The following is a 17,261-nucleotide window of genomic DNA, read 5'->3' as shown; positions in this document are numbered from 1 at the left end:
AGCCCCGTTAGTAATTTAGTAGGATCTCTATGGGACAGAGGAGGCTTATCTTCCATTCTAGTAATGTGGAATTTCTGAAGCAAACCATAGGAACATAAACCGTCTGTATATCAAGTATTTGGATGACAAGCACTTTACAGATAAGTAACCATGCATGAAGTCAAGACAAGTACAGGCAGGATCAGTGGTCAAACCAATAGCAACTTTTCTCTGTCTAATGACAGTGGTATAAAATAACGGGCCAAACGTTTGTGGGCTACTCCGCCCAACCGGTACATTTATGTGTGCCCATTGGTCACGAAGAGCAAACCGAGACAGGAATTGACATGGTCCTCCCGGAAGGGTGCATTTGGTATGAAAATAAATCTGTGCGGTATTATACAATGAAACATAGCTAGTAGCCCCAGTTTCTTTCTAAATGCGTTCTTCTAACCACTGTTTATAGAGAACTATCACCATGGCTAATTTTAATGAAGCGGATTTCCCACCAAATCTGACTTGCCTCAAAGTAAGTGCTAGTTCAAAACTCCCTCATTGACAAGCTAACGGCGACGTCATCGAGCTACAGTCTAGCTACTTCTTACAATTACTATTTTCGCAAAATAGCCCACACTCCATGATAGCAAGCTAACGTTAGTTAGTACAGAATATTTGTCAGACAGCAAGTTAGCTAACTAACTTGCCTTTATTGTTTTGCCTTTTAAAACATGATTCATAATAGCCAGCTAGCTAACCCAGTAGTGTGAACAACAAACTGACACTATTCTTTCTGTATGCAGAATGTTGATACCCTTCTTCGATGTCCCATTTGTTTTGAGTTCCTGAGTATCGCAGTGATGACAAAATGCTCTCACAACTGTAAGTTAACCGGATATAGTCCCCAGACAAACTATCCAGCGTTAGTTTTCAAGACCATGTTATAGCTATAGCCTGGTGTGTAGATGGCACCACTTGTCTCTTAACAATACAGTATAATCAAACCTGATTATGTACATTTCTATTTACAGTCTGCTCTTTGTGCATAAGAACATTTATGTCCTACAAGTTGCAATGTCCAGTGTGTAATTCAGTAAGTATGATCCCTGATGGTACTGAATGCATTGCATCGTTGTGACAATTAAGCTGTCTTTTTAATTGAATCTGTTTAAGCGTTCCATATGTCAAAATCAGGCAGGCATGCATTTTTCTCTATTTTAGCCTACAACAGAACAGGACCTAAGAAACAACCGGATACTGGATGACCTGGTCACAAACTTTCAAACTGCAAGGTACCTGTATTGTATATGAAATAATTACATGATATGCCGGTAGAAAAATAAAATGTAAACATACTGTATCTATCCTATTTCTCGTTCTTATATTACATAGAGGCATCTCCTCAGGCAACTAGAGACCCTGCAGCACATCTGTGCCTACCTATATGACAGATGAAATGCTAATTCATTATAGAGAAACCACAAAAATGTATATTTTGAAAAAGCCACCAAGCTCAGTGTTTTGAAGGCTGAGGGTATGCCTGATACCATAAGCCCAGCTGGCAGGTTCCTTTCTCTGTAGAAAAATGTTAATCAAAGGCTTGAAAGTGCATATTATTTGCAAATACATGTGTATTACTTATATAGACTGAGTGCACAAAACATTAGGAACTTTCCATGACAAACATACCTGGTGATTCCAGTTGGAAGCTATGATCCTTATTGATGTTACCTGTTAAATCAACTTAATCAATGTAGATGAAGGGGAGGAGACATGTTAAAGGATTTTTAAGCTTTGAGATAATTGAGACATGGATTGTTTATGTGTGCCATTCAGAGGGTGAATGGGCAAGACAAAATATTTAAGTGCCTTTGAAGAGGAGGTATGGTAGGAGGTGCCAGGTGCCTCGGTTTGTCTGTCAAGAACTGCAACGCTGCTGTTTTTTTTTGCGCTCAACAGTTTCCCGTGTGTGTCAGCGATGTTCCACCAACCAAAGGACATCCAGCCAACTTGACACAACTATGGGAAGCATTGGAGACAACATGGGCCAGCATCCCTGTGGAATGCTTTCGACACCTTGTAGAGTCCATACTCTGACAAATTGAGGCTGTTCTGAGGGCAAAAGGGGGTGCAACTAAAAATTTAAGAAGGTGTTCCTAATGATTTATACAGTCAGTATACAAAACCATTCAAAAGTGCTGTTTTGAGCAGGGTTTCCCAAACTCGGTCCTGGAGCCCCTGTGGGTGCACGTTTTGGTTTTTGCCCTAGCACTACACAGCTGATTCAAATAAAGCTTAATGATGAGTTTGTTATGTTATTCAGCTATGTAGTACTAGGGCTTAAACCAAAAAGTGCACCCAGGGGGGCCCCAGGACCGACTTTGGGGAAACACTGGTTTTGAGGACTGCCTTTTAGTACACTTTTTGTGCCGATGTTTGGGGATGCCATTTTAAATGTTGTCATTTCAGAATGATAATCCTGAGGATAAAATGGAAGGAATGATAACAATGTCCTTTTCCCTCCATAGTAGCAGGAAACACTGTTAGAGCAAGTCAATTCAATGTTGTGCATACTTTGGCCTTGGGAATGACAGTAATGGAGTAATAAAAACGACAGAAGGGATATTTACTACAGGACACCAAAAACATACCCACAAACACAGGAGAGGATGTAAGCATAAAAAAGCCAAGGTTGTTTTGAGCTTACCTCATAAAAATACCAGGAAACAAAAATGAATGTGAAAGATTAGGAATGCATGTCTGGGGATGCCACTGTTATTGACTAGATTTTAATTTGCCCTCTGGTGAACAACATTTAAGCCATTTTTATCTAACATCTTACTACTTACCTGCTACTAATACACCTCTAAATTGTGGATTTCCCTTTATAATCAAATGGGGATTTCTATTTAATGTACCTGAGCTATATTGTTTTTTGCATTGCATTATTTCCTATTTACTACAATGCAATGCTGTTGTCAACAAGACTATGTCCATGGCATGATATTGAGTCAATCACATAAAATATATTTGCACTTCTGTAGTAATTCCACGCATGTTTCCAGTAAATAAGTCCACTGTTTTATGAGTATTTTATGAGTGAGCATAAAACATAATATTTTTGCCCAGGCAGGATTTGAGGCTGCAGGCAGCAGACTTGATCTCACGGTGCTGCTGTTATCAATGTTTAAACCATGCTGCTCACTCACGTCAATCATCTGAATGGCGTCATCCCTCAGAAAGCTCTAATTTACAACCGAGGAATTTCAGATGGCCATCGGGGTTTGGAGAGAGTGGCTTATGTGGCTGCCCTCTCCTCTGTCCTTTAATTTCCTGTTTGTCTAGCAGGGAGCATGTGAAAGAGAGGTACACCACCACGGGGGACTGGACCCTCAGAAAGCAGGATGTTTACAGAGTACCCATTTGTTCATTTCCCTGCTGTCTGAGATGCAATCAAATAGCATAGTCCTTGCTTTGTATTGTATGTCTTGACTCTCATCTACTTTTTGTCCTTTCTGAAATGTGTTCATTTTGCTGAGTAGCCTACCTAACTGATCATGTAGTTATTTAATAAGTTGTTATTAGGCTAGATACTTGATAGCAGGCCATAAGTATCAGACCCTAAAAGCAAACTATGAGCTATTTTGATACTTTGGGCTTGAGATGCAATTTGTCGTAGGTAACATTTTCTCCTCTGTGTGCAGGAAGCTGCCTGGCAACTTTAGAATCAATATCCTGGGACAGTTGAAATGCAATTAGACTCTCGGCTTTAAGGAGGCTGTATTGACTCTATCCGGTCCTCTGGTGACTTCAGGTCTGCTCATCCATGATCAATGAGCTCCCAAAATCCTGGCCTCTCTCCCGGCCTGCCGCTGACCCCCGCTCACCTTTGGGGGGGGCTTCTGACCTGGCCTGCTATTTATTATCAGCTCTTTAATCTAACGCCCGCTGTTATGACCATTTCTCTACCACTTTGTGTTTGGACAGTTGCATAGCGTTGTGTCAACAAAATGACAACAAGAAACCAAGCAGCATGGAATACTTTCCTTTGGCCTTTAGAGTAATGTATTTCCCTCCCTATATGGATGTTGTTTTTAATGTAAATGGTTGCTGTGTGTGGCTGGTGACAGCCTGTTTAGGGAGCAGATCTCCTGGATTCTTAGTAACTATCAGGATGCCCTTTCCTCTGGGAAACTGGTTATTCCTGCCTCAAACCATGGGTCTCCTCTCTTCGTTGTTATTCACAATGGAACTGCGCTCTGCCTCTGAATAGTAAATCAGGCAGGCAATCAGTTCAAACTGTCATGTAGGCTTAGATTATCTCCAAGTCATCCCTTCCTCCGTGACTTGGGCTCAACACATACCAAATCACACCTCGTGTAGGGGAAGCAGTACATCGACACTCTTCCCTAAAGGCCATGGAGGTACATAGATGTGTGTGTGCTTGCATCACTGCTGCCCACTGTGCCAATAACACAGATAACTCATTGGTTCTCTCATCTAATTACAGATATAGTTAACTCCAATCTATTCCATTTCCTGTCTTAATTTAGAATCTATGAATAGTCATCAAGCACAAAGAGAATAGATGATTTAATGTTTTATTAACTACACTATTCTCTACTTTGGCAGATTAACCTCAGCATCTTTCAACCTCTGAAAATGGTGGCTAATGATGTTCCTACTGGGTGATGTATGGAATAGTGGAGGAAAGGTCTATGATGTAACTCCGATTAGAAGGCAATAGGCAGTCAGTCAATGTCCCTCTGAGGTGCGCTGTTTATTATGACAAAGCCCAGACTCTTCCAGGGTTTTGTCCAGCAGATGCAGGATGAGTGTAACTAAGTGGATCTGAGTGAGGCAACCCAGGGGAGATTCAGGTTGGTCATATGCAGTATTTACAAAGTTTGACTCCTGACTCCGTGCCAATGCTGGAATGAGAGAAGCCATACAAGAATGACAAAGGCACCCATTTAGTCTATGCTTATTATTTGTTTTGTGGCGTGCTGTTGTATCGACTCACATAACCCAAGTATTGGCATTTTGATGATCTCCATAAAGATGGCTTGCAATGAGGTTAGGTGGAGCATGCAGTGTGTGGAGTCTGTTTGTGTAGAGGCATTTCTACTATTGAATAAGGGTGGGACTTCTTTCAATTCTGACTTTGATCTGCTACCTACCAAGTCATGGTGGGCTTAATATTAGTGAAACTTACATGGTAATCAATACTTTTCAAACATAAACACTACTGCTTTGGTTTAAAGGGGTAAATGAACAATCTAATATCATTAGAAAAAACAATGTTTGCATGTGTGTATTTATACTTAGCCTTATAATAGCCTCCAATACCCTACTCAATAAATTGAATGCAGTCTATCACATTGCCATCCGTTTTGTCACCAAAGCCCCATATACTACCCACCACTGCGACCTGTACGCTCTCGTTGGCTGGCCCTCGCTTCATACTCGTCGCCAAACCCACTGGCTCCAGGTCATCTACAAGACCCTGCTAGGTAAAGTCCCCCCTTATATCAGCTCGCTGGTCACCATAGCAGCACCCACCTGTAGCACGCGCTCCAGCAGGTATATCTCTCTGGTCACCCCCAAAACCAATTCTTCCTTTGGCCGCCTCTCCTTCCAGTTCTCTGCTGCCAATGACTGGAACGAACTACAAAAATCTCTGAAACTGGAAACACTTATCTCTCTCATTAGCTTTAAGCACCATCTGTCAGAGCAGCTCACAGATTACTGCACCTGTACATAGCCCATCTATAATTTAGCCCAAACAACTAACAACTCTCCCCCTACTGTATTTATTTATTTATTTAGCTCCTTTGCACCCCATTATTTCTATCTCTACTTTGCAAATCTACCATTCCAGTGTTTTACTTGCTATATTGTATTTACTTCGCCACCATGGCCTTTTTTTGCCTCCCTTATCTCACCTCATTTGCTCACATTGTATGTAGACTTATTTTTCTACTGTATTATTGACTGTATGTTTGTTTTACTCCATGTGTAACTCTGTGTTGTTGTATGTGTTGAACTGCTTTGCTTTATCTTGGCCAGGTCGCAATTGTAAATGAGAACTTGTTCTCAACTTGCCTACCTGGTTAAATTTTAAAAAATTAGCCTAGGCTAAATGTTGGAATTTTTCCATGAAACCAAAGAAACGTCAGTTGGTGGATTGCGTGACATGTCCAGTCGGGCTCTTAATTTACTGTTAGAATAGTAGTATACACAAAGTGCAATTTCGAAATTTGGTTGTGCATCAGCAGTTTTTCTCTTGTTATGTCAGTCATTGCCATTCACTTACTTGGCCATGTCAACTAATACTTTTTAGATTGCGAAGTTAGTCTAGCCAGTTATCTAAACTTGTAGTAATCATGGCTGAATACAGCCCGGGGCATGCAGAGCACGTGCCCAGGGGTCCTGATCTTCACAGAGCCTCCATTGATTTTGTTAGTCACTCTCACTCCGGTATCATTATTAACATGGCATAAGTCATTGCAGAATGTGTAGAATTGCAGGAAATTAGCTTAAAATGTTTTTATTCATTAGAATATAATAGAGGGTAAACACTGAGAGTGGAGCCTTCGGCTCCTCAAAGCACAAGATGCCCTCCTGATACCCTGGCTGCTTTACGTGATAGTGTTACTGCCACTAGATGTGTTTTTCAGATGACATGAGAGCATTTGAAGGAGTGAGTATATACAGTATACTGTATATACATGTCAAATATTACTGCCCACCAGACCGCCACCTCTTCATTAAGTGCATTTCATTTAGACTGGATGTGCATAATATTACCTGTGGCTTTATATTTACTGATAGAGGCAGGGCGTAAGGTACTGGGAGCAGCTGAGCACCTGTCCGAGTGGGAGTTTTATGGCCTTTCCTACACTGCATGGTGTGTGCTGTGAAGGTGCTGGCTGCCTTGCGTGTGCTGTAACCTGCTCTAATGCTCAGAGCGAAGACAAATAAATTGGTTTCAATATGGAAAGCAGAGCATTGCACACCTCATTGATTCCACTTTATGGCCCAGTAATGGCTCTGCAGCTACCAGCTCTATTTGTTTGCTTTCCACATTTCCAAGATTGTGGCCGACTCGTTCTCGCTCCGCAAGAAAGTGCGAGATAATTGGACATGTGCAGTTTACGTCAAGGGGCTCACATTACTGTCAGCAGCATTTATTGGCAGATAACCCTCTCCTATTTCCAGTGGGCCCCAAACCTTTCCTTCTCTAGAGAGTCTGCATGCGCCTGTTTTTGTTTAGTAAATTAGTGAGCGTTTGTTTCACTGTCACTGTGTGTGTGTCATTTTTGGTTGGTGTGCATATCTGTGTGGAATAGTCAATGCATTTTATCAGACTACTTAGACCTGGAGGATATGTCAGCTCTGTCCTCTTGTTCCTCTGTTGTGACCAACTCATTGTATTTCTTCAGTCTCACACTAAAGTTCTAATGTTCTTTTCTCCCGCCTGCTTATCCCAGGCAGAAGTTGTCAAAAGCTAATTTCGACTCGCCTCCATTATCCCCGAAGACCCCAGCCTCTACTGTCAAGTGTAAAACACACAGTCAGACCAGGGGCCCCAAGAAGAATGGCTCCATCCTCAGTCACTTTTTCCAGAAGGGGCCAATCACTTCCACATCATCTCTCACTACAGAGGCCCCGCCAGCACTTCATACACAAACTGTGAAAGTAGACCCTGGTCATCAGGTCTCTGTGAATGAGGATCCCATGGAGGAGGAGATACCGGCCCAGGTGCTGGTGTCTGTGAAGATTGAGAAGATGGACATCTCCATGACAGGGCTGTCGTCTCTGGCTGACTCGCCGTCCACGTCACAGGACATGAATCCTGTAGTTAAAGGTAAGGCCTGTCTCCAGGAAGGAGTCTCCAGGAAGTCTTGTGTGTGTGTGTGTGTGGTGTGGAGAGACAAATGATATTTTCCACTAGAACATTTAGAATTTGAGGAAGACTTGGCTGCCAAAACACAGTATTTCTAATGCATATGGGCCTATGCTTAAAATGGGAAAGCAATGTTAGTTGTACTTTTTTTCATTGTACTAGCTGCATAGAATATTCATGTCAATTTAAAATGATGGATGATTTCAATGCTACATGGAACAGTGGCCATTTCACAATGACCACGTTTACATGCACACAGTATTCTGAATAATAGCTCATATCCCGATTAAGGTCTTATTCAGGATAAACTGTTTACATGCATTAGGGTCCTATAAAATATGCGATACGGAGAACACAGACAGAATCAAGGAATCCAGACATGAAAAGGAATTCAACAATATTTAAAAATGTATTGAATTTAGTAGGGAATCAACTAAAAGTATTGAGCATTTATTAATTTGTCCAAGTTATCAAGAGACCTGAACAGAATTCATCAGTGATTTGTATTTCCTGCATCTTTCCGAAGAGGCAATGAGAAATCCCCATCTGTATGTGCGGTGCGCATACACTTTGTGTAGCCGTTAGGGATGATGCAAATGAAAAGTCTTCTGGTAGATGGAAAGGTATTCCCAAAAACCTTCTTGATGTAAATGTTAACTACTGTACAAAGTAGCCTATGCTTACCTGGCAGAATGATATCATGATTATTTGCATCAAACCAGTGGGTATTTAACTCTACCATCACATGTGCGCTACAAAAACACGGTTAAACAATAGCCTCTTGCTAGGTAAGCACTGGAATTAAAGGGTAACTTCACCCAAAATATATATATACAGTGGGGCAAAAAATTATTTAGTCAGCCACCAATTGTGCAAGTTCTCCCACTTAAAAAGATTATTTTAATTTGTAATTTTCATCATAGGTACACTTCAACTATGAGAGACAAAATAAGAAAAAAAAAATCCAGAAAGTCACATTGTAGGATTTTTAATGAATTTATTTGCAAATTATGGTGGAAAATAAACTTTTTCTCAATACTTTGTTATATACCCTTTGTTGGCAATGACAGAGGTCAAACGTTTTCTGTAAGTCTTCACAAGGTTTTCACACACTGTTGCTGGTATTTTGGCCCATTCCTCCATGCAGATCTCCTCTAGAGCAGTGATGTTTTGGGGCTTTTGCTGGGAAACACGGACTTTCAACTCCCTCCAAAGATTTTCTATGGGGTTGAGATCTGGAGACTGGCTAGGCCACTCCAGGACCGTGAAATGCTTCTTACGAAGCCACTCCTTTGTTGCCCTAGCGGTGTGTTTGGGATCATTGTCATGCTGAAAGACCCAGCCACGTTTCATCTTCAATGCCCTTGCTGATTGAAGGAGGTTTTCACTCAAAATCTCACGATACATGGCCCCATTCTTTCCTTTATACAGATCAGTTGTCCTGGTCCCTTTGCAGAAAAACAGACCCAAAGCATGATGTTTCCAACCCCATGCTTCACAGTAGGTATGGTGTTCTTTGGATGCAACTCAGCATTCTTTGTCCTCCAAACACGACGAGTTGAGTTTTTACCAAAAAGTTATATTTTGGTTTCATCTGACCATATGACATTCTCCCAATCTTCTTCTGGGTCATCCAAATGCTCTCTAGCAAACTTCAGACGGGCCTGGACATGTACTGGCTTAAGCAGGGGGACACGTCTGGCACTGCAGGATTTGAGTCCCTGGTGGCGTAGTGTGTTACTGATGGTAGGCTTTGTTACTTTGGTCCTAGCTCTCTGCAGGTCATTCACTAGGTCCCCCCATGTGGTTCTGGGATTTTTGCTTGTGATCATTTTGACCTCACGGGGTGAGATCTTGCGTGGAGCACCAGATCGAGGGAGATTATCAGTAGTCTTGTATGTCTTCCATTTCCTAATAATTGCTCCCACAGTTGATTTCTTCAAACTAAGCTGCTTACCTATTGCAGATTCAGTCTTCCCAGCCTGGTGCAGGTCTACAATTTTGTTTCTGGTGTCCTTTGACAGCTCTTTGGTCATAGTGGAGTTTGGAGTGTGACTGTTTGAGGTTGTGGACAGGTGTCTTTTATACTGATAACAAGTTCAAACAGGTGCCATTAATACAGGTAATGAGTGGAGGACAGAGGAGCCTCTTAAAGAATAAGTTACAGGTCTGTGAGAGCCAGAAATCTTGCTTGTTTGTAGGTGACCAAATACTTACTTTCCACCATAATTTGCAAATAAATTCATTAAAAATCCTACAATGTGATTTTCTGGATTTTTCCCCCTCATTTTGTCTGTCATAGTTGAAGTGTACCTATGATGAAAATTACAGGCCTCATCTTTTTAAGTGGGAGAACTTGCACAATTGGTGGCTGACTAAATACTTTTTTGCCCCACTGTATATCTTTTTTTTACCAGACCTCAAGTGGTCTCCAGTTTAACCATTGTTATGGACTTGGAACATCCAATTTAGTGTTTTTTCTATTTAAAAAAGTATGATTTTTGAGAGCGGAGAACAGATACCTGGAAAACTAAACAGAGAAAACAATTTAGGGAAAAATTTAATGTAAAAAAAGAAAACAACATATTTTATAGGGCCCTTACATGCACCTTTGATATCCCACTCCTGAGTATCCCTGTATTTCAGGGGAAGCTCCTCAGAGGAGGAAGGGGAGGACCATACTTTTCAGTGAATTTCATAAAATGTCTAATAATAAAACATTCAAGTTATCCCTTTTAGATAAAACTATGCTAAATATATTCACTTCACCAAATAATTGAAACAGTAGCCTCAACAGTACTCTGTAGGGTAACACAGTGGAAAGCTAGATTGAAGAAGCGAGAGAGAGCTTCACTTAGTTTGCAAATGCAGCTAGCTAGTTTAGCTTGCTCAAACACCTTGCTCAAACCAAGAGGGATGCTATGTTAGCTAGCTGGCTAAGTGAAAGTGGAAAAAATACAACTCTGGTAGCTTTTGGTTTTAATAATTTATTGCCACCGGGGCCTGCCGGTGTAACTGCTAATCTGCTTGCTGACTGTACACTGTACTGCATGATTGTAGCGGGTTTACTAATGATTTAGTTCTAGTAGCTATGTTGGGTATGACATCTGCTAATATGGTGACAACAATGTAGGCTGTGTGTGTAGCGGTTATGATGTGAAGGTTTGGCTTGGAAAGGTTTTTTCACCTGGTCACAGATAGCTGATGTATTTGTTGTGCACTGAAGCCCACAAGCGAATGGAAGAGGTGAGAGTAGGAGAGCGAGTAGCTTGCGAGAAGGAATTATACAATGGAACGGAGATAAACATACCTGCATTTGTATAAATTCTTGTTTGCAACTGTTGGACTAATGACTACACCCTAGATCAGCTAGATACAGGAAAGTGTGCAAGGCGATATTGAATGTGTCACTGTCTGCCACCTTGATTACTCAAATTTCTCTTGATCTACGTTGTAAACATTCATTCATAGGCTAGGTTGTAGCAACCTCATGATGGGTATAGGGGAAATTAGAGTATCATCTAGTAGCCTAAACCTATCGATATTACATTAAGCCGGGTCAATGGAATATGAATGACAGTCATCCAATATGCTGTAATAGGCCATGCTCATAAAAACAATAAAAAATGCCTTTAAAAATGCCTTAAACGGCACCAACCGCCACTGCTGAACCATGAAAAAACAGAATATTCTTATTTTTCTGCATATCGTTTCCGATATTAGGTAGGCTATTTGTTAATCAATTTGTCTAACTATACTGAACAAAAATATAAACGCAACATGTAAAGTGTTGATCCCATGTTTCCTGAGCTAAAATAAAAGATCCCTAACATTTTCCATATGCACAAAAAGCTTGTTTCTCTAAAATGTTGTGTGAAAATGTGTTTGCTGTAAGAATTTCATTCCAAACCGAAGAGATTGACTTTTGCTTTTTACAATTATTTTTTAATATTTCGGTCATCGCGGTTACGAATCACCATGTTGAAGTCACCGTTGTTTTAGTTTCCATTTGTTGAATTAGTTCGTAGTTCGAAAAAAGGTGTCTACCCGTAGAAGACATGTCTATATCCCAGACAGTTGGCTGTTGTATACAACGTCACTCTGGTCACATTAACACACGTTAGCAACAACCATCCCGGTTTAGGGACACCTATCCCGTAGAGGATATTATCATCCTTGTTAGTGAGTAATTCTCCTTTGCCAAGATAATCTGTCTACCTGACAGGTGTGGGATATCAAGAAACCTATTAAACAGCATGATCACTACACAGGTACACCTTGTGCTGGGGACAATAAAAGGCCACTCTAAAATGTGCAGTTTTGTCACACAACACAATGCCACAGAGGTCTCAAGTTTTGAAGGAGAGTGCAGTTGGTATGCTGACTGCAGGAATGTCCAGTAGAGCTGTTGCCAGATAATTTAATGTTAATTTCTCTACCATAAGCCACCTCCAACGTTGTTTTAGAGAATTTGGCAGTACGTCCAACCGGCCTCACAACCGCAGATCCCGTGTAACCATGCCAGCCCAGGACATCCACATCCGGCTTCTTCACCTGTGGGATTGTCTGAGACCAGCCATCCAGACAGCTGAGGAAACTGTGGGTTTGCACGACCAAATAAGTTTTGCAGAAGCTGTCAGAAACTTTCTCAGGGAAGCTCATCTGCGTGCTTGTTGTCCTCACCAGGGTCTTGACATGACTGCAGTTTGGCATTGTGGGCAAATTTTCACCTTCGATGGCCACTGGCACGCTGGTTTAAGTGTGGTCTTCACGGATTAATCCCGGTTTCAACTGTACCCGGCAGATGGCAGACGTGTGGGCGAGCGGTTTTCTGATGCTCTGGATTGACGTGTACGACAGCATGTTCCAGTTCCTGCCAATATCCAGGGACTTTGCACAGCCATTGAAGAAGAGTGGGACAATATTCCACAATCAACAGCCTGATCAACTCTATGCGAAGAAGATGTTGTGCTGCATGACGTAAATGGTGTTCACACCAGACATTGACTGTTTTTCTGATCCATGCCCCTACCTTTTTTTTTAAAGGTATCTGTAATCAACCGACGCATATCTGTTTTCCCATTCATGTGAAGTCCATAGATTAGGGCCTATTGAATCTATGTAAATTGACAGATTTCCTTATAAGAACTGTAACTCAGTAAAATCTTTCAAATTGTTGCATGTTGCATTGATATTTTTGTTCAGTATAGATACATGACTTGCTCACCAGAATGTTATAGATTGATAGAATGAATGCATCAACAGTCTAGACATTGATAAAATAATCTCTTTTGTTTCTCCTTCATTTGTGGAGTGAAGACATTTTTCAATTTCCGTGCAACATTTTCAAATGACATCACTTTGTTGACCGGTTTCAAGCAAATGAAAGCTGTGAAACGATCCAACATGTTTCTGACTGTATTTCAGTTCGTCTTGGATTCTTATTTTATAGGGTTGAAAGTGAAATACTGTCAGCTTTTATATCACTGCATTCACATTTTCTCAAAAAATGAAATCATATTTTTCCATTCCTGTTCTTGAGAGAAACATTTGGTCTGTCATTTTACTGCAAGGAACATTTCATTCTGCAGGAGTTAATATTATAAGGTTACATGGGTGGCCTACAGTCAGTGTCCAGACTTCAGATACTATTCTAATTATTAATGTTCCCATCTGAACTTCAAAGGTGATACTATGTGAAACTGAGCCTACGCAGACCGAGAAAAGCAAACAGTAAACTGGATGAGATGTTTACTTGCCACAGTGTCCCGTCTAAGATTAGCGTATCCCAGGCATCTTATTCAGGTTTCTCAAAACAGGGAATCAAGCTTATTTGGGTTATTGTAAACGGAATATGATGTTTATATGCGTCAACTTAAAAATAGAATACTTGAGCATCCCAAGTAATAACGGGATATTTTGTAGTGCATGTAAACATGGTCAATGTCTCTTCTTTTCTATGTGTGTATTTGTTTCTAAATCCTATTTCTGTGTGTGTTTTGCAGTGGAGTGTCCTGTGTGTTCTGTGGGCATCTCTGAACAGCTCATCAACAAGCACCTGGACACCTGTCTGTCCCGAGGGGAGAAGAAGGAGAGCCTTAGGAGGTACTAGTGGACACACATCTCACAGGGGTTCAAGAGGTGGATAACTTTTTGGAAGTTTCAACTTATTTTTGACCTCCCTGAAACAACAACACTAATGAAGTCAGAGAATAAGCTGAAACTTTAAAAAAAAAAGTGAACTATCCCTTTAAAGAATTCTCATAACATTTTGTATTATTTATTTATTTTATTTAACCTTGATTTAACTAGGCAAGTCAGTTAAGAACAAATTCTTATTTACAATGACGGCCTACCCCGGCCAAACTCTCCCCTAACCCGGACTGCGCTGGGCCAATTGCGCCGCCTTATGGGACTTCCGATCACAGCCGGTTGTGATACAGCCCGGGATCGAACCCGGGTGTGTAGTGACTCCTCTAGCACTGTGATGCAGTGCCTTAGACCGCTGTGCCACTCAGGATTAATCCTGATGTAAAGCTAGCTCTAGGTGGGGTATATTACTTATATTTGAATGTGTCTCTGTCTGTGTTGTATATCATGTTTAGATTTATGTTTGGGGAGACAATATTCATTCCTCTAAGGAAATTGATGTCTACAACCTGAAAATATTCCTTTCTGCTTAAATCTAATGCTTGGTTCCACGTTATGATTAATGTAGGCTTGTGATATCTGAGGCTCCGTCAGAAGCAGGCAAGTGTGCGTGACAGCATGGAACCCTTGATGTGTGGCGGACCTTGATGTCAGAGTGATGGATTACAGAATTTCCTATACTCTTCAACACATTTGACCTGCCACACAGCTCTGCATAGGAGCTGGAGAGTTTTCAATGCGGCTTGGTGATGAAAAGATGCCATGTGGGCAGAACCTTATCCGGCCCTGAATTAGTCATGGACTTTCTATCTGAAAAGCAGCTTATTTGAAAGTCTAGTCTACATTATGCTTTTGTGGTAGGAGAGAGGAACGAACAGAGTGAACCGAAAAATAATTACTTGGAAAGCCCAGCTAAAATCCCAATTGATTTATTGGCCTTACAGGGAGGTCAGCGATAGGAAAGAGCTTTATACTGTACACCGCTGCCAAGTTGCCTGGCTCTAATTATATGCATCTGATCTGACAAGTGGTAGCTGAGTGACTCCCGGCTTCTAATATATATTTTTTTTAACAGAGCCCCCCTCCCTCCCTGTATATCAGGCCTTAGGTTAACTATAACATTCATGTTGTCTTCCTCTGTGGTGCCCTCCCTATGATGGACTCTTGTTGGGCCAGCCAGAGGTCTGAGAGCTGCAACAACAACACGTCACACTGTAGTTCATCATGGAATAATAGTACCACTGAATATCTGTCTCACTACAGAGCTCGTAACTGTGTAGGCTTAATATCTAATGACCATGTTATAGTCGGTTATAAACTTATTTTCCTTATGGCGTCATGTTCCACAGCTCCCTAGGTGCGAAGAGGAGGCCGATGGGGAAGCTGGTGTACACACTGCTGTCCATGCAGGAGCTGAAGAGGAGGCTGAAGGAGTGCCACCTCTCTGTCCAGGGTAACAAAGATCAGCTGGTCAGGAGGCACCAGGACTTTGTACACTTCTACAATGCCCAGTGTGACGCCCTGGAACCGAAATCAGGTGAGAGTGCCATTTTCACTGTGGTCGAATAATGAAGATGGCAGGGAGTCAACCATGGATGATGGTAAAATTATGACAGTAAATGCCAGAGCAGTTTTCTGGCCACCATAAATTGACTTTCCATCATTCAAAGCCATCATTGTATAACTGCTAGAAAGCTTCAGACTTTTTTGGCCATTGTTGATTCATGATTGACATCCATTACAAAAAAAATACACAACAGCTTTTGTTTGACGGTTTTAAAAAATCATAGAGCCTTAGACTGACTGAATTAATTAAATGTTTTTTTTTGTGTCAAATCGCCAGTTGACAACCCATCCCTTACGGGAGTAATTGACACATGTAAACATTGCAAAGATACACAGTGATGATTCAGTGAAAATTATTTTGGCTTTCTGTGCAGTGAGCACCGCATAAAGAAGGAAAATAAATCAATACATAATAGTAGATAAGGTTATCCAAGCAATTAATATTAACCCTAATGCATTTTAAATAAATAAGTGTGCGGACATTTCTATCGCAGGTTGATACAGAGACATTCTGCTTTTATTACAAGCAGGCTTGACTACTGTAATGCTCTCCTGTCTGGCCTACCCAAGAAAGCCATTGGTCAACTGCAAAATATTCAGAATACTGCAGCACAGGAACTTACCATGACCAGACAGAGAGCACACATTACACCATATTTTAAAAGTCTCTGCACTGGGTGCCAGTGAGTTTTAGAATACATTTTAAGATTGCTCTATTGGTTTTTAAATCAATCCACAATTGTGCACCCCAATACAAATTAGACATGCTTTTGAGTTATGTACCCAATAGGTCCCTCACATACTCTGGCACTGACCTTTTAACTATCCCAAAGCCTAGGACCAAGAGGCATGGAGAGGCAGCCTTTACTTACTATGCCCCCAGCCTCTGGAATAGCCTGCCAGAAAACCTAAGGGGAGGTCGAAACCGTCAACATATTTAAAGAGATCTTACAACACGCCTTTTTATCTTTTCTTTTCCTTAAGTTGCCTTTTTAGTCTTGTGTTTTTTATCCTCTTATGTTTGTAGTAAATATTAGTTTTTTTCCTGTGAAACAGATTGCGTTGCATTCATGTCTGAAATGTGCTATATAAATAATGATTGATTTTGATTTGAAAAATACATTCAGATAAATAAATACAAGCTGTTTAAACCCCATCTGTCACAAAGAGAAGATACAAGTTTGAGACTGGCCTACACAAAATCTAAATACATGCAGTGCATTCGGAAAGTTTTCAGACCCCTTGACTTTTTCCACATTTTGTTACGCTACAGCCTTATTCTAAAATTGGTTAAATTGTTTTCCCCCTCATCAATCTACACACAATACCCCATAATGACATAGAAATAATAAGTTTATAGTCATTTTTGCAAATGTATTAAAAATAATTTTAAAGGAATTATTCAGACCCTTTACTCAGTACTTTGTTGAAGCACCTTTTGGCGGCGATTACAGCCTCAAATCTTCTTGGGTATGACGCTACAAGCTTAGCATACCTGAGTTTGGGGAGTTTGTCCAATTCTTCTCTGCAGATTCTCTCAAGCTCTGTCAGGTTAGATGGGAAGCATTGCTGCACAGCTACTTTCAGGTCTCTCCAGAGATGTTTGATCAGGTTCAAGTCCGGGCTCTTGCTGGGTCACTCAAGAACATTCAGAGACTTG

At 41.0% G+C, this 17,261-nt stretch overlaps 1 protein-coding gene across 4 annotated transcripts in view; it reads left to right on the top strand.

Annotated features, from left to right (window-relative positions):
• Nucleotides 1-259: 259 nt before the first annotated feature.
• rad18 (RAD18 E3 ubiquitin protein ligase) overlaps nucleotides 260-17,261 on the top strand; it is a 76,656-nt gene continuing 59,654 nt past the window's right edge. For 3 of the 4 annotated variants that reach the window (XM_024377306.2, XM_024377300.2, XM_024377291.2), the window contains exons 1-7: nucleotides 359-508; nucleotides 780-858; nucleotides 1,008-1,069; nucleotides 1,198-1,268; nucleotides 7,470-7,846; nucleotides 13,891-13,990; nucleotides 15,385-15,572. In XM_024377306.2, coding sequence (XP_024233074.1) covers nucleotides 458-508; nucleotides 780-858; nucleotides 1,008-1,069; nucleotides 1,198-1,268; nucleotides 7,470-7,846; nucleotides 13,891-13,990; nucleotides 15,385-15,572 — 928 coding nt within the window. In that variant the 5' untranslated portion in view covers nucleotides 359-457. The other variant, XM_024377284.2, reaches the window with a different exon arrangement.

Source organism: Oncorhynchus tshawytscha, linkage group LG02 (genome assembly GCF_018296145.1).
Source record: "Oncorhynchus tshawytscha isolate Ot180627B linkage group LG02, Otsh_v2.0, whole genome shotgun sequence".
In the NCBI taxonomy this organism is placed as follows: Eukaryota; Metazoa; Chordata; class Actinopteri; order Salmoniformes; family Salmonidae; genus Oncorhynchus; species Oncorhynchus tshawytscha.
Note: the sequence above shows the minus strand (reverse complement) of the source record. Positions and strands in the feature narration are given on the sequence as shown.